General features: G+C 41.3%; 1 protein-coding gene across 2 annotated transcripts in view; it reads left to right on the forward strand.

The window, feature by feature from the left end:
- Nucleotides 1-26,414, forward strand: part of RGS20 (regulator of G protein signaling 20) — a 106,248-nt gene that overhangs the window by 63,572 nt on the left and 16,262 nt on the right. For both annotated transcript variants that reach the window (XM_058668631.1, XM_058668630.1), the window contains one exon: nucleotides 17,665-17,813. In XM_058668631.1, coding sequence (XP_058524614.1) covers nucleotides 17,665-17,813 — 149 coding nt within the window. The remainder of the gene's footprint in view (nucleotides 1-17,664; nucleotides 17,814-26,414) is intronic.

The raw sequence follows: 26,414 nt of genomic DNA on the forward strand, positions 1-26,414 counted from the left end.
TGATAATCAGGGGGAGGAGGCAAGGCCAGCAGGGGAACGTAGGTTCCCCTGCTGGACAACTACTTCCATTGGAAAGCGTGAGTCGGGATGGGGGTAGATCAGAATAGGCAGGGCTGTAACACCTGTGGGCCTCATGTGGACTAGATAAGGGAAGGGCCACGGGGGGCTGACTGTTCTGACTGGTGCAAGCAAAAACTAGAGTGGGTGAGGGTTGGTTGGGCTAGCCACAGTACTAGCTGGCAGAGGCTGGCACTTGGAGCTAATTCTGTAAAGTCAAATGCCAGAACTACCTGGAGAGTACATAATCTCAGAGTGAGTGTGGCCTAGAAGGGAAATAGTGGGCACCTCCCTCGGGGTTACCACTCTCATTGGACAGCACGAACACCAGGACAGGGGCAGGGGTGGCTGTACAGAAGGGCACCTGCCAGTAGGTGTGTGGGCTGGATAGTTGGTTGGTTGGGTTGAGCTGGCTTCAATGCCCATTGACATGTGTGAGAGCTAAACGAGATGTGGGACAGACTTAACAAGCCTGCGGTGCGTACTGGCAAGCATGGGAACCAGGGTAGGGGGCAGAACTGGTGGGGTTATGGGAAGTCGCCCCAACTAGGCTGCAGCTCCAACTGGTTTGCGTGAGGACCGAGTATGAAGTGGGCAAGATCGAACTGGACTACAACACCCGCTGGTTCATGAGGAAGACAGGGCTGGAAACAGAACGAACCCAGCAATCCCAACGACCAGCATGTGCATAAGCTGATTGGTGTGACGGACGGTGTCGGACTGTGTACTAGCAAACTCGCACAAGAATCAGGCCTGGGATCATCTCAGACGAAGTTTCTTTGGAGATCCCTCCAACTGAACTGCTGATCTTAGAACCCCAACCATGAAGAGACTGTCAGCCAGTGGATTCTGAATAGGATTCATTGCGATTGGAAATGAGAGATTGGCAGCAATCTAGAACTGATGAACTATCAAAACTGTTTGAGCAAAACCCTCAGAGCGCGCCTCCCATTGGGGATCTGGGATGGGTGGGAGGCTGGGTGGGGCTTTTCCCTTTGTTTTTTTCCCTGACCCCAGATACAGGGAAAAATGATATTGGTGTGGAAACAATGGTATTACCCACTTTCCTGTAGCCCTTGACCCTTTGTTCCCTAATCAACTAAGTAAGATTATTAAAAAATAATTTTAAAAAAAGAATTTTATACATAACATCGTATCATCTTAAATTAAGGCAAACATGTGGTATTTAACCTTTTGGGATTGGCTCATTTCCCTTAGCATTACGGTTTCCAGTTTGGCCCATTTGGCCACAAAGAACTGCATTTTGTTTTTTTTTAATAGCTGAGTAGTATTCCATGGAGTAGATGAACCATAGCTTTCTTATCCAATCCTCTGCTGATGGGCATTTTGGCTGCTTCCATGTTATGTTATGTATGTTATATGTTGTGTATAAACTAAAATTGAAATGTCAATGAGGTGGTCACAGAAGGTGGTTAAGAACTCACATTTACTTTTAACATATTGGTTACTCATTACTATGTCAATTAATTCCATAATGATGTAAATTTTTGCTGATGGTATGTTGGAGCTTTTAATTGATCGGGATGATACTCTGCTGGCTCTGCCTTCAGACCAGAGAGGGTATACCTAAGAAGCCGTTGAACTTGACTGGACAATAAGATGCTGGACTCTATGTTTGGTATATGCTTGCAATGGGGGAATCTCAACTGAACTTGAACTGTGGTTATGCAACAAGGTGGAGGAATCCACCATGGTGGGAGGGTTTGGGGAGGGGTGGGGAGAATCCAAGCACCTATGAAACTGTGTCACATAATACAATGTAATTAATGAATTAAAAATAATAAATAAATAAAAAGAATTTTGTACTAATGGTAGAGAAGTGAAATATCACAGTAAACAGAGATGCCAAAAGAAGGAATTGCTGGGCCCAGCGGCATGGCCTAGCAGCTAAAGTCCTCGCCTTGAATGCCCCGGGATCCCATATGGGCGCCGGTTCTAATCCCAGCAGCTCCACTTCCCATCCAGCTCCCTGCTTGTGGCCTGGGAAAGCAGTCGAGGACGGCCCAATGCATTGGGACCCTGCACCCACGTGGGAGACCTGGAAGAGGTTCCTGGTTCCCGGCTTCGGATTGGCGCGCACCGGCCCGTTGTGGCTCACTTGGGGAGTGAATCATCGGACGGAAGATCTTCCTCTCCGTCTCTCCTCCTCTGTATATCCGGCTTTCCAATAATAATAAAATCTTTAAAAAAAAAAAAAAGAAGGAATTGCTATGTTGACAATTATGAACCATTTCTGAAAATGAAATAGCACTAATCTGATAATTTTTGACTGAAGTACTGGCCAGAGATGATACTTGGTTAAGTAGAGGAAGAAAAATGTGCTGCCTGTGTTTTCTTTCTTACCTTCCAGAGCCTTTTAGAACCTGTAAGACTTGGAATATGAAGGTGACTCATGGATAGTTGAAGAGAGCAGAGAGGAATGCCCTCCTAATATGGATTGTTAGCTTTCAGTAAGTTCCCACGTCTGCTTTCTGAAAGAAAGGGTTGAGATGCACTGATTCATGAGAACAAATACAAAAGAAGTCATTATTAGTTCTGCAGTAACTCACCAAATATTTGTTGTACATCTCTGTGCAAATCAGACTTGAGCAGAACAGTCGGAAAAACGTGAGAAAACCAGCTTGTCAGTGAAAAGTACTGATACACTGGTTTCAGTCAAAGCAAGAAGCTGATATGGGCAGAGGGCTTCTGCTTCAGGCTGTAAACCAGAGTTTTACAAAGACCCCTTGCCAAAAATGATGAATGCATAGCAGATACACACACTATTCACTATCATTCAGTAACTGCCAATAGGAAAATGACAGTAAACCCACGAGCCACCACTTTCATCTGTTAAAATTACCAGGGTCTAAAAAATCTGGGAACAATAACTTGCTGAAAAAGATGTGGAGGAACAGAAACTCTCTTTGATGATGGGAATGGAAAATAGATGCAGTCACTTTGAAAGACAGTTTGACATTTTCTTCTAAAGCTAACAATTGTGTGATTACAAGATATCTTAGTGAATATTTGCCTAAGAGAAATGAAAATAGATACCTACACATAAATCTCTGCACAAATGTTTATGAAAACGTTATTCATAATTGCCCAAACCAGGAAATAATCCAAATGTCCATCAACAGGTATCAAACAGGTACAGCCATAAAATCAAGCCCTACTGGGCCATAAAAAATTAACATTGTTTATGCAACAATATGGATAAATCTCAAAAGCATTATCGTAAGTGGAAGAAAGCCAACTAAAAAGGCTGAGTACTACGTGAGTTCATTCATATGTCCTTCTTTAAAAGTAAAATAAAGCTACAGAAAAGTCTCAGTATACTAAAGTTATTAACAGGTTACACCTTCTTTGTCTTTCCTGTCTAAATGTTTTAAAATATATTAATTTACATAACGATGTTAATTGTTGCAGATGGTATACTAGTGCTTTTATTTGACCGGGATGATACTCTGCTGACTCTGCCCTCAGACCAGAGAGGGTCTACCCAATAAGTAGTTGGACTTGTCTGGACTATAAGATGTTGGACTCTATGCTTGGCATATACTTGCAAAGAGGGAATTTCAACTGAACTTGAACTATGGTTATGCAGCGGGGTGGAGGAACCCACCATGGGGGGAGGGTTGGGGGGAGAATCCCAGATTCTATGTAATTACAACACAATGTAATTAATAAATAAATTTAATTTTAAAAATATATTAATTTATTTGAAAGGCAGAGAGATAAAGACAAAGAGAGACCTTCCATCTGATGGGTCAAATGCCTGCAACAGCCAGGACTGCCCCATCCTGAACCTAGGAATAAGGAACCCAATCCTGGCCACCCATATCCTGGTCTGCCAACTACTGATCCTACATTGTTGCCTCAGAGGGTACACATTATCAGGAACTGGAAGGGAAGGCAGACCTGAAACTCAAATCCGGAACAGGCAGGTTTTCTGTTAATAATAATAATAATAATATAAATTAGTTGGCCTAGCTATGAAGCTAAATATAAACTTCTTTAAAATATTGAACAAAAAGAAATCTGAGGGCTGGTATTATGGCTTAATGGGCAAAATTGCCACCTGCGATTCCAGTATCCCTCACCAGGCGCCAATTTATATCCCAGCTGATTCCCTTCCAGACCAAGTTCCTGCTAATGTGCCTGGAAGATCAGCGGGAGATGGTTCAAGTACGTAGGGCACTGCCACACACACAAGAGACCAGGAAGAAGCTCCTGGCTCCTGGCTTTGACCTGTCTCAGCTCTGACCATTGAGGGAATTCGGGGAGTGAGCTAGTTGATAGAGATCTGTCTTTCTTATATGCCTTTCCCCCTTTCTCTTTAACTCTGCCTTTCAAATAAATAAATTAATCTTAGCCAAAATTAGGTCTGAGGTATTTGGAGCTAAGCGATGAGATCTGAAGTTTTTGAAAATTAAAACAGTGCTGCATATCAAAACTCCCTGGATATGATCAAAGCAGCATTGGATAAATACATACATCCTTAAATGCATTTATTAGAAACAGTGAAGACTAAAAATAAACTAAGACTTTAGTCTATGATAGGAGAAAACTAATAACATTATTTCTTGAAAGAAGTAGATAAATAATAATAGGAATGGAGGACAAGCACAATGGTGGAGTAGGTTAAGCCATGAGTCCTGGCCGCTCCACATCCAATCCAGCTCCCTGCTAATGTGCAGAGAGAGCAATGGAGAATGGTGCATGCTGCTTGGTCCCTGTCCCCATGTGGGAGGGCTGGAGGAAGCTCCTGGCTCCTGGCTCCTGGCTTCAGCCTGGTTGCCTTGGCTGTTGTGGCCATTTGGAGACTGAATCAGTAGATGAAGGCTCTCTCTGTTTCTGCCTTTTGTAACTCTGTCTTTCAAATAAATAAATCTTGGGCCCAGCGCCATGGGCTAGCGGCTAAAGTCCTCGTCTTGAACGCGCCGGGATCCCATATGGATGCCGGTTCTAATCCCAGCAGCTCCACTTCCCATCCAGCTCCCTGTCTGTGGCCTGGGAAAGCAGTTGAGGACGGCCCAATGCATTGGGACCCTGCACCCATGTGGGAGACCCAAAAGGGGTTCCGGGTTCCCGGCTTCAGATCGGCACAGCACCGACCGTTGTGCTCACTTGGGGAGTAAATCATTGGATGGAAGATCTTCCTCTCTGTCTCTCCTCCTCTCTGTATATCTGACTTTGTAATAAAAATAAATAAATCTTTAAAAAAAATACAAATAAATAAATCTTAAAAAAAAAAAAATAAGAAAGAAAGAAAGTGGGACCGGCACATAGCCTAGTGGCTAAAGTCCTCACCTTACATGTGCCAGGATTTCCTAGGGGCACCCCACTGTTCCACTTCCCTTCCAGCTCCCTGCCTGTGGCCTAGGAAAGCATTCAAGGACAGCCCAAAGCCTTGGGGCCCTGCACCCATGTGGGAGACCCAGAAGAAGCTCCTGGCTCCTGGCTGCAAATGGGGCTCTGCTCTGACCATTGCGGCCACTTGGGAAGTGAACCAACAAACAAATCTTTTTCTCTGTATCTCCTCTCTGTAAACCTGACTTTCCAATAAAAGCAAAAAAATCTTTAAAAAAATGGAAGTGAAAGCCAAAACTGAATTTAAAGTTAATGAAAAGTAAAACTGATCCATAACGCCTAAAACCAGTTACCAGCTATTGAAAAAATAGAACTATATATAACCTACAATGAACCTGATTATGACTTGGGGGCAGGGGCAGGACCCAAACCAGGGAAGGGCATATGTCTTAAATTAATCTTTTAAGTTTGTTTCTCACAACGTTTTTGAAATTCCCTCATATGTATTCCTCTGTAGTAGGTGGCGTCCTCTACAGGTATCTGTTAGCGTATTTAGGTTACAGTAGCTTCACATCTGGTGCAGCCTTGATGCTCTTCTCTCTAGTTGTTCTGTTGAAAATGGGATACTGATTTCCATTTCTCTTCCTGTTCCATTGTCTATTTTCCCTGCATTTTGGTCTGTTTTTGCTTCATGTATTATGCAGCTTCGTTGTTAGGTATACTATAAATCCCCCTTAATCTCTTGCCTAATTTTTCATCTAAGAGTATTTTATTTGCTATTAGCATATCTACTCTCTTTTTATTACTATATAGTACTTACACTTTTTAAGGGGTAGAAGGCAGTAATTGAACAAATGTACGTGGCATAAGCCAACCAAGCCATAACTAGCCTTTCCATTTCCTCTTCTTTGTGTTTGGAGCCTACAAAATCTGCTGTTGTGGTTCCTTGTAATATATCGTTATGAACTGTAACCAATAGAAGTTCTTTCTATCTGCTTTTTTTTAAGTTTATTTATTTTTATTGGAAAAGGAAGATTTTACAGAGAGGAGAGAGAAACTGTATCCTGAAATCTAGCTTTGTTCTTTTTTGTTCAAGTTTGTTTTGACTATTCTGCAATTTGTGGGCCTCAAAAGGAATTTTAGGATTGTTCTTGTCTAGTTCTGTGACGAAGGTGATTTGTATTTTATCAAGGGTTGTATTGACTCTGTTAATTGCATTAGCTATTATGGATATTTTAAGAATGTCAGTTCTTCTAATCCATGGACATGGCAGGTCTTTCCATTTTTTTATCATGACTTTCTTTTATCAGTGTTTTAATTTTCATTGTGAAGCTCTTTTACATCCTTGTTTAAATTTATTCAGGATATTTCAATTTTCTGTAACTATTGTGAGTGGAATTGTTCCTATAATTTCTATCTCAGCATGTTCACTATAGTGTATAAAAATGCTACTAACTTTGTGCATTGCTTTTATGTATTGTAACTTTCTTAAATTTATCAGTAGTCTCTTGGTGTAATCTTTAGGTTTCTCTCTATACATAGAGAGAAATGCGTACTGCATTTTATCTTCACATATGGATATATGATAGTCTCTATTACACAGTACTATACATTCCCTTAAATGAAAATTGGCAGCAATTTTTATAACTCTTTTTTAATTTATTTATTTTTATTGGAAAGGCAGATTTACAGAGAGAAGGAGAGACAGAAAGAAAAATTTTCTGTCTGTTGGTTCACTCCCCAAGTGGCCACAATGGCCAGAGCAGAACCAATTCAAAGCCAGGAGTCAGGAGCTTCTTCTGGGTCTCCCACATGGGTGCAGGGTCCCAAGGCTTTGGCATTCTCCACTGCTTTCCCAGGCCACAGGCAGGGTGCTGTATGAGAAGTGGAGCAGTTGGAATACAATCTGGCACTCATATGGGATCCCAGGCATGCAAGGCAAGGATTTAGCCTTTAGGTTATCACTCCGAGCCTTTATCTTTCTTTAAAGTATGTATTTATTTTTATCAGAAAGACAAACATACAGAGAGGAGAGACAAAGATCTTCCTTCTGCTGGTTTACTCCCAAATTACCGTATCCCAGTGCTGAGCCCATCCTAAGCCAGGTGTCAGGAGCCAGGTGTCCCACATGGGTGCAGGCTCCCAAAGCTTTGGCCCATCCTCTACTGCCTTCCCAGAAGATAAGCAGGGAGCTGGATGGGAAGTGGAACAGCCAGGACATGAACTAACATTCATATAGGATGTCAGCTTTGTAAGGATTAACCAAGTGAGCTATTGCACCAGCCTCTGGCAGCAGATTTTAAAGAAAATGCTTTCAGTTTTACTAATTCAGTATGGTCGTGACTGTGAGTTTATCGTAAATAGCTTTTTTTTTTTGTAAAAATTTATTTTTATTACAAAGTCAGCTATACAGAGAGGAGGAGAGACAGAGAGGAAGATCTTCCATCCGATGATTTACTCCCCAAGTGAGCCGCAACGGGCCGGTGCGAGCTGATCCGAAGCCGGGAACCTGGAACCTCTGCCGGGTCTCCCACACGGGTGCAGGGTCCCAAGGCTTTGGGCCGTCCTCGACTGCTATCCCAGGCCACAAGCAGGGAGCTGGATGGGAAGTGGAGCTGCTGGGATTAGAACCGGCGCTCATATGGGATCCCGGGGCATTCAAGGCGAGGACTTTAGCCACTAGGCCACGCTACTGGGCCCTTTTCTGCTCTTTATGTAGAAAAAAGTTAACAAAACTTAGCTTGCTATCCTTGGAAGCTTTTAAGTCTGGCTTGCAGGAATGGACCTGGCCTGTTGTCTTGGAACTGGCTTTCTGGGTGATTTTAATCAGTACTTTGATAGCAGGGTTTCCTTTGCCCAGAGTGGTGTATGGATACTATGATGTCTGTTGAATATCTGCTTTCCCTCTGGGAGCCTGAGAGGTTGGCATATGCTAGCCAGAATATTGCTGTAACTAGTCCTCAATGAGAATCCTGGGCTTTGTCGGCAGGGACAGCTGCAGCTGTGGCTGCATTGTTGTTGCTGGGGAAGTGACTGTGCTGTGTGAATCCTCAGCCTCTGTCCGTCTACATTACTGCTGCACATAGGCTGTTCTACCTTTGGTATTACAGAGTTGTCAATGCCTTTCTTAACTGCTTGCCACTAAAGCCTCCAGTGCTTTTGGCAATGGCCTTAGGCATTAAATCCACTCAATGAAGATAGTCTGCTTAAGCCCAGGAGAACATCAGTACCACAGCAGTCTGCTTTTCCAGCAGGCACACCCCAACCTCAGGAGCAGACACTAAGGCTGGGCAGGCGTGGAAGCCCCGGGTTTGCTCAGCTGGCTCCTCCCACTGTAGAACTTTTGCCTTACCTGCATACAAGGGCTTCTGCCATGCGGGTGGGATGGAGCCCCCATCTTCTAGGTTATACTCATTTCCACAACACTGAGCTGCGGAGGGATGAGAGGTACTAGTGGACTGACCGTGCTGGGTAAGTTCAGCTCTGTGCATTGGAAGCTGGAAAGGGGGGCTCCTCTGTCTTCCTGGCTTACACTACCTTAAATCTAGCTGCTAGCGCCCAGAGCTGGAAGCACAGAGGCCAGGAGCAAATTGAGGCTCAAATCTAACTCACTATTCCTGCTGCTACACAGTAGCTATCTTAGAATAAACATTACTCTGTTTGCTACATTTAAACTGACCTATATTGCATGTAGCTCCATTTCCAAAGACTATAAATTATTGCTTTTATTTGTGATACATTGCTTCTTTTTCTTAAGATTTATTTATCTGAAAGGCAGAGTTACAGAGAGAGAAGGAGAGATAGAGACAGAGAGAGAATTTTTATCCGTTGTTTTGCTCTCCAAGTGTCTACAGCCACGAGAGCTGGGCCAGGCTGAAGCCAGGATCTTCATCTGGGTCCTCCATGTGAGTGGTGGGTGGCAGCCCCCCACCCAAGCGTGTAAACCATCTTCTGCTGCCTTCCCAGCTGCACTAGAAGGATACTGCATTGAAAGTGGAGCACTTCACCAGTGCCTATAAGGGACTCTGCTGTTGCAGGGCTAAACTTACTATACAACAAACCCAGGCCCCAATGTTTCTTTTTCTTGTTTAAACTGATCCATACTAATTGCTAGTATTTATAGAACACAGTGTGCTATGTGCTATTTCAGTACACTCATACGGTTTGGATCAAACAATGTGTAAATCTTTTTTTTTTTCCATAACTTTCAGCCACCAAGTGATTGTTCTGTGGTGATGAGCATCTGGATTCCTTCCCATATTTTCATCTCTTGGTCTTTGTGCATAAAGTTTTAAACTAATCCTTCAATACCATTTTTTAACTTCCTTGAAATTTTCTACTTAGTTCCTTCAATCAGAAAGAACAATTGTTCTTCAAACGAGAACAATTGTTCTTGTTTCATATGTTTTTATTTCTTTTTTTGATGTTTTACGTAAAAATTATCTTTAACTATCCATGGTATTTTATTTTATTTGTTTATATAAAATTAATATGCCAGTGGATGATTTTAATGTTTACTTTTTTTTTAAAGATTTTATTATTATTGGAAAGCCGGATATACAGAGAGGAGGAGAGACAGAGAGGAAGATCTTCCATCTGATGTTTCACTCCCCAAGTGAGCCACAACGGGCCGGTGCGCGCCAATCCGATGCCGGGAACCAGGAACCCCTTCCGGGTCTCCACGCGGGTGCAGGGTCCCAAAGCTTTGGGCCATCCTTGACTGCTTTCCCAGGCCACAAGCAGGGAGCTGGATGGGAAGTGGAGCTGCTGGGATTAGAACCGGCGCCCATATGGGATCCCAGTGCGTTCAAGGCGAGGACTTTAGCTGTTAGGCCACGCCGCCGGGCTCAATGGTTACTTTTTGAGACGTCTCTTTAAGTAGATGTTTGGGGATTTCAGTTTACATAATCAGTTTAAAGGATTTGCTTCTTTCCTATGTTGCTGAGTTTTTTCTCTCTTCTTTTTCTGTCTTTTTTTAATCTGTCTGGAAATGTTACTATTTCCTCCACTGGATATCTGGCACTCTACTCAAAACCTGATTTCAGAATGATAAATGTGGATTTTCTGTCCCATGTGATACTGAGAATACAGCTGACTTGATCTCAAAATCAGTTGTAACTTATTCCTCACCTTGAAAATGTTTGGATCCTTGCAGCCTCCTACTCCCCGACCCATAGCAGAAGTCAGTCACAATACTTAGCCTTTTTTCTTCCTGCATAAGAAAAAGAAAGTTTGATTTTGTTTGAGTTCAGCAATGATGAATAGATGGCCATGTTCATGCCAGTTCAAGTCCTTGATTGAACTTCCGATCCAGTTTCCCTCTACCTGCCTGGGAAGGTATCAGAACATGACCCAAGTGCTTTTGTCCCTACATCCACGTGGGAGTCCTGGAGGAAGCTCCAGGCTGGTAACTTCAACCTGGCCCAGCCTCATTGCTACCATTGAGGTAGTGAGCCAAAAGATGGAGCATCTCCCCCTCTCTCTGTCTCCTTCTTTTCCTCCTCCTGCTCTAACTGTGTCTTTCAATTAAATAAAGAATACATCTTTAAAAAAATTAGATGGCCAAAGTGAGAACTCAAATTGACCTGAATTTAAATTCAGTCACTTACCTTTGGTATCTCTGTAACACTCCCAGTAGCATTCTGGAGAGAACATGAGAGGTGGGATGGATCAACCAGGCACAGGAGCCAAAAGTTAAAAATGGTGGCCAGAGTTTGGATACGGTGGTGATGTCTGCCTGTGGCAGGGCTAACAATAAGGGAGAAAAATGCAGCATCAGCTGGCTTCTGTGCAGGCAACAAGTATATTAAATTAAGTATAACTAAGTAAGAAGAGCGAGGTCAGAGTAACTCATCACAAGGTGGCAACCAGGTAGCACTTCAGCAGCACTTTGTACTGACAGATTTAACTGACTAAGGCCATGTGCTGCAGAAGCATCCATGATCTTCCCCAAGGGAAAACACACCAAGAGCCAAGGTTAGTGCACAGATAGCACAGAGGCTGTTCAAATGGGGTTGGGACTTGAATTTCCTCCAAGGGAATTTACCCTCTCAAAATTCTTTGCATTCTGGTCTATTTCAGGGCTCTAAACTGCCCCCTAATGGTAGGATCTAGCTCCTAAAGGAAAGGTTTGGGATGTTATTTCTTTTTAGATCTTTGTATCACCTTCCTTGGGATCTCCATTGTGGCTCTGTTTGCCCTCTGGAGTAGAAGCTCTGTTCATAGGCTTTAACAAATAAGAGATTTTTTTCCACACAATGCTTGATGTTTCATCGTGTTTCCAGCATATGATTCAATAATATATATCCTCAGAATTTGAAAACTGTAATAAAACTAAACAGCTATTAATGGATTCCAGCTACCAGCTTAGGCTCACTGGCAAATAAAGAATAACTTTCCTGAACTAATTTCAGTTAGTTTAAAACTTTTTTCTAACTGGTTTATTGCTTTGAAATACAAATTATTAAATGATTATGGCCAAGATTATCTAAGAGTTTGCTTGGGCTTTCACTTGAACTTGTAAAGAATCCTTTGAAACTCTTAGTTCCTAGGAATTTGGAAAACTCAATGTTTGAGCAGCATTATGCATGAGTTGAGATCTGAAATATTTAATCAGCAACCAACCTGTATTTTCCCTTTCCTCAGGCTGCTTTTGAAATGCCATAAATTATAGAAGAAAGCATTTGAGATCGTTAACAGTGATTTTATATTCATCAACGTTCTGAGCCCCAAGATCCTTAAGGGAAGGCAGACAGCGCCTGGAGAATGATCCATGTGACTTGCTTGAGTCATCCCAGTGAATGGTGTGATAATACCCCAGTCTCTGCACAAAAAAAGGAATGGAATGGCTGTATTATAGAAGCACCAGTTAAATTGAGAAAGAACAAGTGGAAATGCAACATGTATAGGGCTCTCCCACCAATAGAGGGAGCAAAGGAGAAGATGTGTGGGTTGGCTGATCTGATGGATGGACTGGCTGAATTAATGAATACATCAATAGCATATGTTTAAAACCTTGTAAATAGGTATCATTCATCTAATGCATGACATTAGATTTCATATTAATTACTTAATACATTAAAAATATTTTCCAGAAGTATTAATGATTAAATAGGCAATTCTATTAGCAGCTGTATATTTACCATTGAAACAAAAATGCATTGAACTATCCTGTCAATTATAAGATAACTAATAAAAATTTACAGTAAATTATGCACTTAAAACAAATGCATTTTATTGTACAGATATGTTTGTTGGGCCTCAATGCAGCAATTTTTTAAAAGATAGAAGAATTAGGGCTGGGAACCTGAGGCAATGGATCAATGGTTAAATCCTTACCTTGTAGATGCTGGGATCTCACATGGGCACCGGTTCATGTCCTGGCTGTTCCACTTCTCATCCAGCTCCCTGCTTGTGGCCTGGGAAAGCAGTGGAGGATGGCCCAATGTCTCAGCTCCACTCTGGCCGTTGCAGCCATTGGGAAAGTGAACCAGCAGATGGAAGATCTTTTTCTCTGTCTCTCCTCTCTGTAAATCTGATCTGCCTTTCTAATAAAAATAAACAAACCTTAAAGAAGAAGAAAGAGAAGAAGAGAAAGAATTAGAGCGGCATTGTTGCACAGTGGGTACCACTCCAATCTGCAACACTGGCATCACATCTGGCCGCTAGGTCTACATCCAAACCAGCTCCCTGCTGCTGGCCTGGGAGAAGCAATGAAGGATGGCTCAAGAATTTAGTCCTCTGCCCCTCAATGAAACTCCTGGCTCCTGGCTTCAGCCAAGCCCAGCAGTTGCTGTTGTAGCCATTTCTCTCTCTCTCTCTCTCTCTCTCTCTCTCTCTCTCTCTCTCTCTCTCTCTCTCTCTCTTTCTCTCTGTCTCTGTCTCTGTGTGTGTGTTCTTTTTCTATTGGTAACTCTCTCAACATAAATAAGTAAATCTTTTTTAAATATGTGAGAATAGACCTGGATAAAATTTGTCTTTAGCTTCTGAAGACTGTATTTATGAGAGGAAACTTATGATGCCTTTGAAAAGTTTTCTAAATCATTAAGTGTTTTCCAAGCTTAACAAAATGATAGATGTGTAAGCAAATAAAATTTGTCAACTAGTAATACCAGCTAGCCCAGTTTCTTTTCTGCTATGTAATATGTAGAAGGAAACTTGGTTAACTTGGGAGTTATCTTCGTTCTTATTTTAATTTTTTTCTTAGATTTGTTTGGTTGTTTGTCTGTTTGTTTGTTTGTTTGTTTGGAAAGGCAGAGTTACAGGGACAAAGAGACACAGAGAGAAAGATCTTCTGTCTGCTGGTTCACTCCCCCAATGACTATAGTGGCCAGAGCTGAGCTGATCCAATGCCAGGAGCCAGGAGATTCCTCTGGGTCTCCCACACGGGTACAGGGTCTCAAGGTTTTGGGCCATCCTCTACTGCTTTTCCAGGCCATAAGCAGGGAGCTGGATGGGAAATGGAGCTGCTGGGACATTAACTGGTGCCCTTGTGGGATCCCAGCACTTGTAAGGGAAGGATTAGCCGATTGGACCATAATTCTGGGCGCTTGAGGGTTATCTTCTTCAAGAATTCTCCAATATACCATCATATATATTGACAAAGCATGATCAGTTTTTTCAATAAGTCATGCAAAAAAGAACAATGCCTAATAATATTGCTACTTTCCAATATTCACTGAACTTCATGGTCAATTAAATAAGACCAGAGTGAGAAAAAAATGTTTATACCTTGGAAAGATAACAAGAAGCACAGGAAAAAAAATATGATTCTTTATTGACACTATGATCATGTAACTAGAAAATCCAAGAGAATCAACAGAAGGACTACCAGAAGGGAATTCAGTAGGGGACCAGTATTGTGGCATAGTGGATTAAATGCTAGCAGCATCCCATATGAGCGTAGTTTTGACTCCTGGCTGCTCCACTTCTGATCCAGCTCCCTACTAATACACCTGAGAAACAATGGAGATGGCCCAAGTACTTAGGCCACTATACCCACTTGGGGAGTCCCGAGGAAGCTTGTGGCTCCCTTGGCAGCCATTGGGGGAGTGAATCATTGAATGCAAGATCCCCATCCATCTCTTCCTCTCTTTCTCTCTCCATAACTCTACCTTTGAAATAAATAGAAATTTTTCAAAATTGTGGAGAAAAAGAATTCAATTATACCTTAATAGCATTTGCCTTCTTGTATACCAGAATAACTATTTGGGGGTTGCTGTCGGGAGTCATGATGAAACATCCCTTATGACAGCTGCAGAAACTGAGCTTGGAGATTGTATTGTGGTACACTAGGTTAAACTGCTGCCTGTGGTGTTGCCATCCAATATTGGCACCTGTTCAATTGCCAATGTTCCACTTTTGTTCCAGCATTCTGTGAATGCACCTGGGAATGCAGTAAAAGATGGCCTAAGTACTTGAATCCTTGCACCATACTGGATGGAGTTCTAGGCAACTGGTTTCAATCTGGCACAGTCCTGGTTATTAACGGCTATTTGGGGAGTGAGCCAGTGGTGGAAGAAGTCTCTCTCTCTCTCTTGTAAGTTTGTCTTTCAATTTCTTAAATTGATGTACATAATATTCAGTAGCACGAAAGTGTGCAAGACAGGTTTAAAGAGAACTTTAAAATGGTTTATTTATTTATTTGAAAAGAAGAGTAACAGAGAGAAATAATTGGGGGAGAGGAGTGTAGATCTTCCATCTGCTGGTTCACTTCCCAAATGGCTGCAACGGTCAGGGCTGGAGCAATCTGAAGCCAGTAGCCAGGAGCTTCTTCTGGGTCTTACATGTGGGTGCAGGAGTCCGAGCACTTGAACCATCCTGTGCTGCTTTCTCAGGCACATTGGCAGGGAACTGGATTGGAAGTGGAGCAGCCAGGATATGAACTGTTGCTCATATATACTGTTGGTGTCACAGGCTGCAGCTTTCTTATGCCTCAGTGTCAACCTGAAAAAAAAAACACAATTTTTATAATATACATAGGAGAGGATGTAAGTGAATGGATATACCATGTATTGATTAGGAAAACCTAATGTAAAAACTTTAAATAAGAGTCCCAAGAAATCCCTGGACCAAACAATGGGTGAATCTTTTACTTCTCAGAAGCAATTGGGAACTTTTTTTTAAATAAGGCAATTTGCGTTAGTATCTGTCTAAAAACATTAGTTCCCTGGAACATCTTTAGGGTTTGCACTGCTTTGTCCTTGCATCTCTGTGTCCTGACGGTATTACGTCTGTGTCCACTGAAATGCCACAGACGAGGTGGACAGGTGATGCCAGGAGTCCTTTGAGGCACAGTTCTGTCTCAGGGACATTAAAGTTGGAGCCCTCTCTGCCTTTGAAGCAGTCTCCCAGTGGTGCTCAGAAAGTGCAGCTGTGAATCTGTCAAAGATATGCCTCACTCTCTTACCCAGGAGCTGTGGACTGCGCAGCTGAGACTGAGGCGGTGGGCAGTGAGGTGGTGGGCAGTACCCGGTGCTGTGAGCCTTGTGGTCACTGTGGATGCGAAGACAGTGAAACCGTTTGGTGGGGCCTTCTTGCTGCCCAGACGCTTACATGTCAAGATAATTAAGAGAAACCCACATGCCATTCCTCATAATTAAATCTATATATTCAATGTAATCCTAATCAAAATCCCAAAATGATATTTTTATATCTATGCAAGCTGATCCCAAAATTCAGTTTGGAACAAACCAGAAAAGAATAACTTCCCACCTAAACAGCAAACAAAAACCCTCTTTTAAGTCAATGAACAAAACTTGACCAACCCAATTCAAATACTGCAATTAAGTCAGACTAATTAAAATAACACCCATTGATATCTGATTAGATTATATTCAACCAGAACAGACAAGTTTAATGTAGAAATAGAATCTAGGATTTAATTCCAAAGTTCAATTTATATTTCTTTGATGTATCTTTGATATGGGGTTGCAATTGGCTCTGTTAAAAATTTGATGCTGGGACTGGCACAGTAGCCTAGCAGCTAATTCCTCACCTTGCACACACCAGGATCCCATATGGACATCGGTTCTAATCCTGGCCACCCTACTTCCCATCCAGCTCTCTGCTTATGACCTGGGAAAGCAATCGAGGATGGCCCAAAGCCATGGGACCGTGCACCTGCCTGCGTGGGAGATCCAGAAGAAGCTCCTGGCTCCTGACTTCTGATTGGCTCAGCCCCAGGCATTGCGGCCACTTGGGGAGTGAACCAGTGGATGGAGAATCTTCCTCTCTGTCTCTTCTCTCTGTATATCTGACTTTCTAATAAAAATAAATAAATCCTTTTTTTAAATTGATGTTAAAGATGGCATTGTGGTGTAGCAAGTATTTGGGCCACTGTACCCACATGAAAGACTCAGCCGAAGCTCCTGGATCCTGACTTTCACCTGGCCCAGCTCCAGCCATTGCAGACATTGCAATCATTTGGGGGGTGAACCATCGAATGAAAATCTTCTCCCTTTCCTCCTATTCTCTCTGTAACTTTGCCTTTCAATAAATAAAATAAAATAGCTCAATGTTAATATCAAAACTAAAAATGGGTTTGGCAGTTTATTGGTTTTGTGCCTCTCATATGCTCTCTCGATCATTTCACAACCTTGTTTGTCTTAACCAAGGGGCAGGAGCTGTCAAATGGCTTCATTTGCACCAAGGTGACCAAGGGATGCAACTGCTAAAGGCAGGTCACCATCTGGGCTCCCCATTTGTCAGGCAGTGTTGTGTGTGGTTTGTGTGTATCTGGTTGGGTCACTGCAAGGTGATGCAGTCATAACGATTTGAGTCTCACAGGGCTGGCCTTAGACATGTGGCCTCTCTGGTTGACCTCTGTCTCTGACAGACTCATGTAGCTCTGTGCATGACCTGCCAAGCATGGCCTCCTCTATCTGTGTACTGGCCTCACAGGCAGCCGTAAGAAGGCGGTCACAGTCACTGTCACCTGTCGCTGTTCCTCTTTGGTTTGGTCCAAAGGGAATTCCAGAACTAGGAAAGGTCCCTCTGCAAGGCTTAATATCAACATCATGGATGTACCCTTCTGTCTTCCTTGCTGTTGGGTGAGCACCTAAGGCCCGGGGCTCCTAGTCACCATTTTATTAATGAAATTGGTCACAGCATTTGGCAGATGGCCACCATGAAGTAGCATTTGCTAAATCAGTGACTCCTGTGGCCAGGTTTTACCAGATGAACCAGGTACCTCAGGGTATCCTCTCCATGAGCCACACAGTTGCCTCCCTGGGCTTCTGTCCTCATAACCCTGCCTTCCCCACTGTCACCCCTCTGCCTTTCCTGCTGCAGCCTATGGGATCCGAGTGCTTGGAAATGCGGAAGCGACAGCTGTCAGCCGCCCCAGGGACAACAGACTCTGTCCCCAGCCAGCCTGGAACAGGAAATCGAGGGTCCAACGCTTGCTGTTTCTGCTGGTGCTGCTGCTGTAGCTGCTCCTGGTAAGGTTTGGGGCTGTTGTAGTAATGTGTTCCTCTTGGGGAAATTGGAGTCAGCTTAGGCTTAATTGGGGTTTTTTAAATAACTGCTCTTTGAGGGCGCTTCAAATAGTACATGGAAAGGGAGAATTCAAAGTAAGTTCAATTTTAGTGCCAAAAGAGGTGAAATCCATGAATAGTTTTTCCAATAATATATAGTTTCTATAAACTTTTTGAAGAATCTGTGTGTGGATATTTTTTTTGGCACCAAAATAAACTTTTCTTTGAATTATGCTTTTCAGTAAGTTTTTAAAACATACTTGTATGCTTAACAGCGTGAAGTACACACACACAAAAAAATAGAAACAAAACAAAATGGACTGGTGTTTAGCCTAACAATGAAGTGACAGTTAAGAATCCTCTTCCCACATCAGAATGCCTGGGTTCTGCAACTTGCTGTGGCTACTGACACCAGCTTTTCTGCTAATACACACCCTGGCAGGCAGCAGTGATGGTTTAATTGATGTGGTCCCTGCAGCCCTTGTGGAAGACCTGGGTAGATTTGCCAGTGTCTAGCTTTAGCTCCCATCAGCTCTGCCTGTTGCAAGCATTTGGGGAGTGAACTACTAGAAGTGAGCACTCTTAACCACAACCTATGATTAGCTCATTGACATCTCAATTTTAGTTTATATACAGGACCGGACCGGCTGCTATATACCTTGAAAAGGCTATAGGGTACCATTCAGCTGTCTCATATCTATTTCATTTTAGTATTTAGCCATTTGTTGTGTTGAAGTATAATTTTGTTGATCTTGGCAGATTTTGGGATAATCTAGACTGGCTTGTAACTCTAACAAGATATTTGTCGACATTTAATGTGCAGAACATTTTTTTTTTTTAACATACTGGTTACTCAAAACTATGTCAATTCCATAATGTTGCAAATTGCTGTTGATGTTATATTGGGACTCTTAATTGACTGTGATGATATTATACCAGCTCTGACTTCGGACCAGAAATGGTCTCCCCAAGAAACTGTTCAACCCATCTGGACAATAAGTAGCTGGACTCCATGCTTGGTATATGTTTGCAAGGAAAGAATCTTGATTGAATTTGAACTGTAATGCTGCATCAAGGTGGAGGAATCCACCAGGGGGGAGGGGAGGGGGAGGGGGAGGGGGATTCCCAAAGCCTATGAAACTGTCACATAATGCTAAATATTAATTAAAAATATATATATATATAATGACAAGGCTGCAAAAAAAAATAATGTATTACCTTTATCAAATAACTGAAAGTTTCTAAGACTATTCTGTGAATCAGAGATAATACCTGTTTTGTAGTGGCACATGGGATTTGTGCTTTTTTTTCTTAATTAAAAGCCCAACATAAATTTACTATCTAAAAAAAAAAAAAAAAAAAAAAGAAGTGAGCACTCTTTCTCTTTCCTTTCCGAATAAATAAATACAAGATGACATTTTTTTTAAATTAAAGGAAGTGTTTAACAATATTACACCAAAAGTAAAATGAATAGATAGAAAATTAGCAAAAACAATGACAATGCGTTAAAGAGACCACTCACATCCAGATGTTATAATGAATAAGAAAATGATGACCAAAAGAAATATAAGCAACAGAAATGGAATGGAAAATATAATCCCCTTGTGCTCCTACTATTAAGGATCAGATAAATAAAAGCTAAATATATAGCTTTCTAAATACTGTGCGAACCTAGAAAAGCTATAGCGTCCCTCTAACATGCCAACGGAGATGTGTATGAAAGGATTCAATGCAGCAGGAATCTGAGTACTTTTAAAGCACATGAACAAGAGAACAGAGAATACATTGAACTATGCTTATGCCATTAAATATCATACAACATTTCAATTCATGTACTAGAGAAAAAGCAAATTATAAAGAAATAGCCACTATTAACAACTTTTTAAAGATTTGTTTATTTTTATTGGAAAATTAGATTTACAGAGAGAAGGAGAGAAAGAAAGATCTTCCATCCACTGGTTCACTCCCCAAGTGACTGCACTGGCCAGAGCTGAACTGATCCAAAGTCGGGAGCCGGTAGCTTCTTCTGGGTCTCCCACGCATGTGGGTGCAGGATTCCAAGGCTTTGGACCATCCTCTACTGCCTTCCCAGGCCACAGGCAGAGAGCTGGATGGGAAGTGGAGCAGCCAGGATCCAAACTAGCACCCATATCGGATCCCAGTGTGTGCAGGGTGAGGACTTTAGCCACTAGGCTATCGCACTGGGCCCTATATAATAACTTGTATACAAAATATAAAGATACTGTTATGGGAGGAATCAAGATGGCGGACTAGGGTAAGGACACATTTAAACATACAAAAAAACATTTAATCAGGATGAAGCAGAAAGGACATATTCCGGGAAACAGGAAAGGACAGAACAACAGCAGAGGGGTACCTGGAGACTAACAGACACAGGGAAGCAGCAGACACAACAGTGTGGTGTTGCAGTGACTGATACTCCAGCAGCATTCAGCTAATGGTGATCTGAACTCCACCAGCAGCCGGAACTCCACCAGCAACCAGGTGGGAAGAGACTTTCACTGGGAGCTTGGGAGGTGAACCCAGACAAAGAGCTGTCCGTCCTGCTGGTCCGTTTGCTTTGACCAGGAGCAGAGACAGAGCAGCAGATCCCAGATGGAGAGTGCAAGAACAGGGTGGATTTCACAGCCCAGTCAGCCCCCTAGAGCCGAATTGGGCGCATTTTGCATAAGGAGGCAAAGGCAAGTGAAACGACTGAGCATACGCTGAGCTGGGAGTGAACTCATTTCTGACTCAGTGAACAGCATTAACATGGCATTCTATAGGTTCCACCCTAGACAGGTCTGAGTAGCCCTCAGACCTGACGGCCAGCAGATCAAGAACTCAAGTAGTGGTACATCAGGCACCACTGTGGCAATAGCTTTGGGACTGCACAGAAAACAGTGAACTGCACATGTGCTGAGCTCAGAAGAATTCATTGAGTTCCGTGGATTGCACTGGTCCTGCAGGAAAATAATATCAACTTTGGCATTGTAGGGGTCAAAATAGGTCCATGTGGCACCCAGACCTAACGTCCAACAGGTTCCGACAAGATCAGCACCAACAACCTAACTATATAGGACACCTGGTGTCTCTCTAATTCTGGGACCTACTCCAACCGGAAGTGGAAGAAAGCTTGCAGAGACAACAGTGCAGCCTCAGCACGGTATCACAGGAGGTGGAGAGTGGTGAGCCAGGAGCTGGGGCTGTGGAGACCACAGTGGAAATATAACGTTAAGAACCCAGACCTGGAACTCGCTGGAGGTTGTGGCACAAGTGGCTGCAAGCAAAGAGTTGTGTACCAGTTGCAATAAGTAAAATCGCATTGTAGACCTGTGGGTGACACAGCTTAGAAACCTGCCCCAAGGAGAAGAGTCTGCTAACCAGAAGTACAATGATCAAGAGCAAAAGAAGAGACAAAAGCACAATGAATATTACCAAAAACTTCCCTACGAAGGAGCAAAACCCTGTGCCAACCTCAGAGTTAACTGAGGAAGACATCGAGAAAATGGGGCACACAGAATTCATAAAACTCGTTTTAAAGCTTCTAATCAACAATGAGAAGCACATACAAGAATTCAAAGAATTTAAGGAAGCAATAAAGCAAATCAAGGCTGATATATCAGAAATTAAGAACACAGTAGAGCAAATTAAAAGTACCATGGAGAGTCTCCAAAATAGAATGAAGCAAGCAGAAGAAAGAATCTCAGAATTGGAAGATATTTCCTGTCACCAGGGGGAAGCAAACAAAAAGCTGGAAACAGAGCTGAATCAGGCCAAAAAAAGTATTCAAGAATTGAAAGACACTATTAAGAGACCTAATATAAGAGTAATGGGAGTCCCAGAAGGTGCAGGAAAAGAAGCTAAGTTTGCAAATGTATTTAATGAAACAATAAAGGAAAATTTTCCTAATCTAGAGAAAGAATTGGGAAACAAGATCCAGGAGGGGCACAGAACTCCCAACAGGCTTGATCAAAAGCGATCTTGACCAAGACACATGATCATCAAGCTCTCTTCAACAGGCCATAAGGAAAAGATCATTAAATGTGCACGTGAAAAAAAATCAATTGACATATAAAGGAATGCCAATTAAACTCACAGGAGATCTCTCACAGGAAACTCTACAGGCAAGAAGAGAATGGAGTGACATATTCCAGATTCTAAAAGAAAAAAATTGTCGGCCTAGGATAACATATCCAGCAAAGCTTTCTTTTGTCTTTGAAAATGAAATAAAATTCTTCCACAGTAAAGAAAAGTTCAAAGAATTTGCCTCTTCCAAACCTGCCCTACAAATGATACTTCAAGATGTTCTCTTGACAGAGAAGAGGAATAGCACCTACCAAAACCAAAGGCAAATGGGAAGAACATCCCAGTAAAATGACAACAGAAGACTAAGCCAATGTATAACCCATTCCTAAAATGACAGAACCAAAATACCATCCATACATATTAACCCTGAATGTAAATGGCTTAAGCTCTATCAAACAGCATAGATTAGTAGACTGGATTAAAAAACAAAACCCATCTATTTATTGTCTAGAAGAGACACACTTCACCAACAAGAATCAGTGGAAACTATATCGCATGGGTTTTATTGTTTTCTGTTAGTTTCATCTCTTCAAAAACACTTTTTTCTGATTAAATCATTCAATGACTCGTAGTAGCATCATTTTCTTCAAGAAGGTTCTTGATTTTCATTTCTTCAGCTACACGTTAGCCATTTAGTAGCATGTTATTTACCTTCATGGTGTTGTTAATTTCTTTTTCTCCCTGATGTTGATTTTGTTTTGTGGCTTTTCATTTAAGGGGATGTATAGTAGCTGTGTAATGGAGACTGTCATATCTAGTAACAAGTCATTTAACTTCATGGCATTGTAAATTTCTATTTTTCTTTTTATTGTTGATTTTGTATCATGACTTTTCATTTGAGGGGATGTACAGTAGCTGTGAAATGGAAACTAACATCCAGATGTGAGGATGCAGTGTAGTATACATTTCTGCTTCCAGACAAAGATGGACTTGCAATGAAACTGTTCACTATATCTTGACAATAGGATGCTGGACTCTCTGCCATTGTCTATGCCCACAATGATGGACATATGACTGTGTATGAAGAAGTAATGGTAGAGAGAAACTAAGTGGGGGGGGAGGGAGATGCGGTGGGGATAAGGGAAATGCCAGGAGCCTATGGAATTGTATCATAAAATAATAATAATAATAAAATGTTTTTAAAAAGTTTAAAAAAAGATACTGTTATGAATGGACTATGTGCAAGTATGTCTATATAAACTTCAAAAAGTTAATGGAAATGGAATTGAGGGATTTTTATTTTAATGTAGAGTGTTAAAATCTATACACAGCTTTTTTATAATACCGGTTTTTTTCACAAAATTTTTTAAAAACCCTCACATGTATGGATTCCAGTATTTTTGCACCAAAGTAAATGTCCTTTAACTTCATTTCCCATGAAATTTCTGATGTTTATAAATATGTATCAATATAACTATGAATAAGAATAACAAATGAAGGATGGTAGCCATCTCTAGGGTAGAGATCCTGGGAAATGAAATTAGGAAAAAATACACAACAAATTGCAATCTTTTCTAATTTAATTCCCTTTACTTTTCCCCAACAAGGCTGAGATGAAGTGTATTTTCAAGGAGGGTAAATGGAGGTTGGCATTCAGATGGTTGAGATACCTGCCACCCCCATGGGAGTGCTTGGGTTCTGTTCCTGATTGCAGGCTGCAGCTGTTGACTCCAGCTTCCTGCCAGTGCAGCCCATGGCCCTGATGGCTCAAGCAGTGCCCTAGCCTGGCTTAGGTTCCCAGCTCCCCGCTGTGGCTGGACAACCCGAGCCACTGCAGGCCTTTGGAGAGTAAACCACGAATGGCAGCTCTCTATGTCATTCTGCTGCTCAAATAAATATATATTTTTAAATAAATGAAAGCAAGGTAAATGGCACACATTTCTAAGGCTTTGTGATATCTTTCTGAAAGATCTGCTTCACAGACTTAAGTGTTTAGGCTTACAGAGGAAGCATGCAGCTTCTTGTTCTCTTGAAGGTCAAGTTTTTTCCTCCATTCTAGAAGGTTGAGGAATTTTTTCCTCCTTTGTAACTCAAAATTTTACCAAAATATATCTCACTGTGGGTCTTGTTTGCTGCCTATTTCTAAAACATGGTGAGAAACTGTCTTGGTTTCTATTAGCATTTTCTTGTTCTGCTTTAACACTAACAATAAATCCATGTACTAAAAACAACAAAAAAAGCATATTCTTTACTTTTTTCCAAGAACACGTTGTCTCCTTAAAAAAAAAAATATTCCTACTTAAAATGAGGTGTGGAAAATGCCTAAGCTTAAATGAGTTTTACATTATTTCTTCACAATATAGCTTCTAGTTCCTTTACAAATCCTGTGTCAAAGTCATCATGTCTTTTTCCTTTTGCTTTTTCACACCCACTGTGCAGTAATGTGTTCTGCTTACAAAAGCAGCCTAGGAGGTTGCAGAGGGAGTATTAATCCTCAGGCAGAGAGAATGCCACCCAGGTGCCTCTCAAGTTTTCTTTTGTTGTGTTCATATTTTAAGAAACCATTGCTGACTGAAACTTTTTAGCCCTGGCACATTGAAAGCAACAAGTCAAAGGGTTCCTGCATTGCAAGATGATTTTTCATCTAAAGAAATGCACAGAACTCAACACACTCTCTTGCTGTGCATTCATAAAGCAAGTGTGCTTGAAATTAGACTCTTATATGATGGAATAAAGTTTATTCAGGAAAGATACAATAAAAGTAATGTTGAAAATAATGCAATAGCCGTAACAAGACAAAGCAAACTCAGATAACCTCTTTAAACAGCCTAAGAAGTGTATCAAAGAAGAGGTCCAAATAGCCAATAAATACATGAAAAGATGCTCGATGTCATTTAGCCATCAGCAAAATTCTAGTAAAAAACACAGTGAGATACACTTCATTCCTAGGTAGCCAGATAGAATAGAAACTACAACAATTGTAATGTCAGCGAGGATGTAGAGCAAGTGCATTCCTTGAGCACAGACTGTACAAAGGTGTGACTGCGTTGGCAAACAGTCTTGGGAGTTCCTCAAAATGCTAAGAAAAAAATAGTTACCATATAAACAAATAATCACCAGTTAGAAATTGGATGACATTTCGCTTACAATAACAACAAAATACTTGGAATAATTTGCAAAGAAATATGCAAATGTGTAGAAGAAACCTCTCCTAAAGATGGAGTAGTAAGTTTTGATTATTCTTTATTGTTTTTTCTGTACACTGACCTATAAATATATAAATTCTCCATTTTAACTGCAGTTAAAGTGAGGGGAGAGTCATTTTTCCAAGGTTCAGAAAATTCAGAGAAAAAAACCAAAACACTCCTTTTAATTTTACTTTATTTACTATTTTCTAATAAGCCATTCTATGAAAAGAACTATTATTCTTTTGACCTTTTGATAACAGACATCCTAATGTGTGTGAAATGAAATCATATAGAGGTTCTGATTTGCACTTTCTTGATGATTAACAATGTTGAGTACCTTTTCATATACCTCTTCATCTTTATGTCTTCTTCAGAGAAATCTTTATTCAGATACCTAGCCCATATTTTTTAAAGATTCACTTATTTTTATTGGAAAGGCAAATTTACAAAGAGAAAGACAGAAAGATTTTCTGTCTGCTGCTTCCCTCCCCAAATGGTCGCAATAGCCAGAGCTGATCTCATCTGATGCCAGGAGTCAGGAGCCTCTTCTGTGTCTGCCATGCAGGAACAGGGTTCCAAAGCTTTGGGCCATCCTCCACTGCTTTCTCAGGCCAAAAGCATGGAGCTGGATTGGAAATGGGGCAGCTAGGAAATGAACAGGTGCCTTTATGGGATGCCAGCGCTTGCAGGCTAAGGATTAGCCAAATGAGCTATCACACCAGTCCCTCTTTAGTTTTTTTTTAAATTATTATTTGTTTTTCCACTATTGAGTTGCCTGAGCTCTTGTGGGATGTGGATGCCAGGCTAAATATCTGCTTCCCAGAAGTCTCTTAGATTGATGCAATCCTACTTACTTTTACTTTTATGGCCTGAATTTTTGGTATGATACACACACACATATATATATAAATACACATACACACACATATATATGTAAATGGTTGCCAAGGCCAATATCCATGAGCTTTCTCCCATGTTTACTTTGAGGAGTTTTATGGTATTTTATTCATTTTGAGTTGATGTTTGTAAGTGATGTAAGATCCATGCCCAGTTAATTCTTATGTCTGTGGAAATTAAGTTCTGTGAGCACCATTTGTTAGTCTCTCCATTGCCCCATTATGTCATCTTAATGCCACTGTCAAAAATTAATTAGTCATATTTCTGACTTTTTATTTTGTCTCACTGGTCTATATATCTGTTTCAATGCCAGTACCATGCCATTTAGAAAAAGAAACTGCTTATACATTATTGGTGGGAATGTAACTGCTACATTATGAAAAGCAATTGACAATTTAGAAGAAGTTAAAAATAGAGCTACCATACAACCCAGAAATCCTTCTAGGCATAT

This window comes from Ochotona princeps, chromosome 9 (genome assembly GCF_030435755.1).
Source record: "Ochotona princeps isolate mOchPri1 chromosome 9, mOchPri1.hap1, whole genome shotgun sequence".
NCBI lineage: Eukaryota > Metazoa > Chordata > Mammalia > Lagomorpha > Ochotonidae > Ochotona > Ochotona princeps.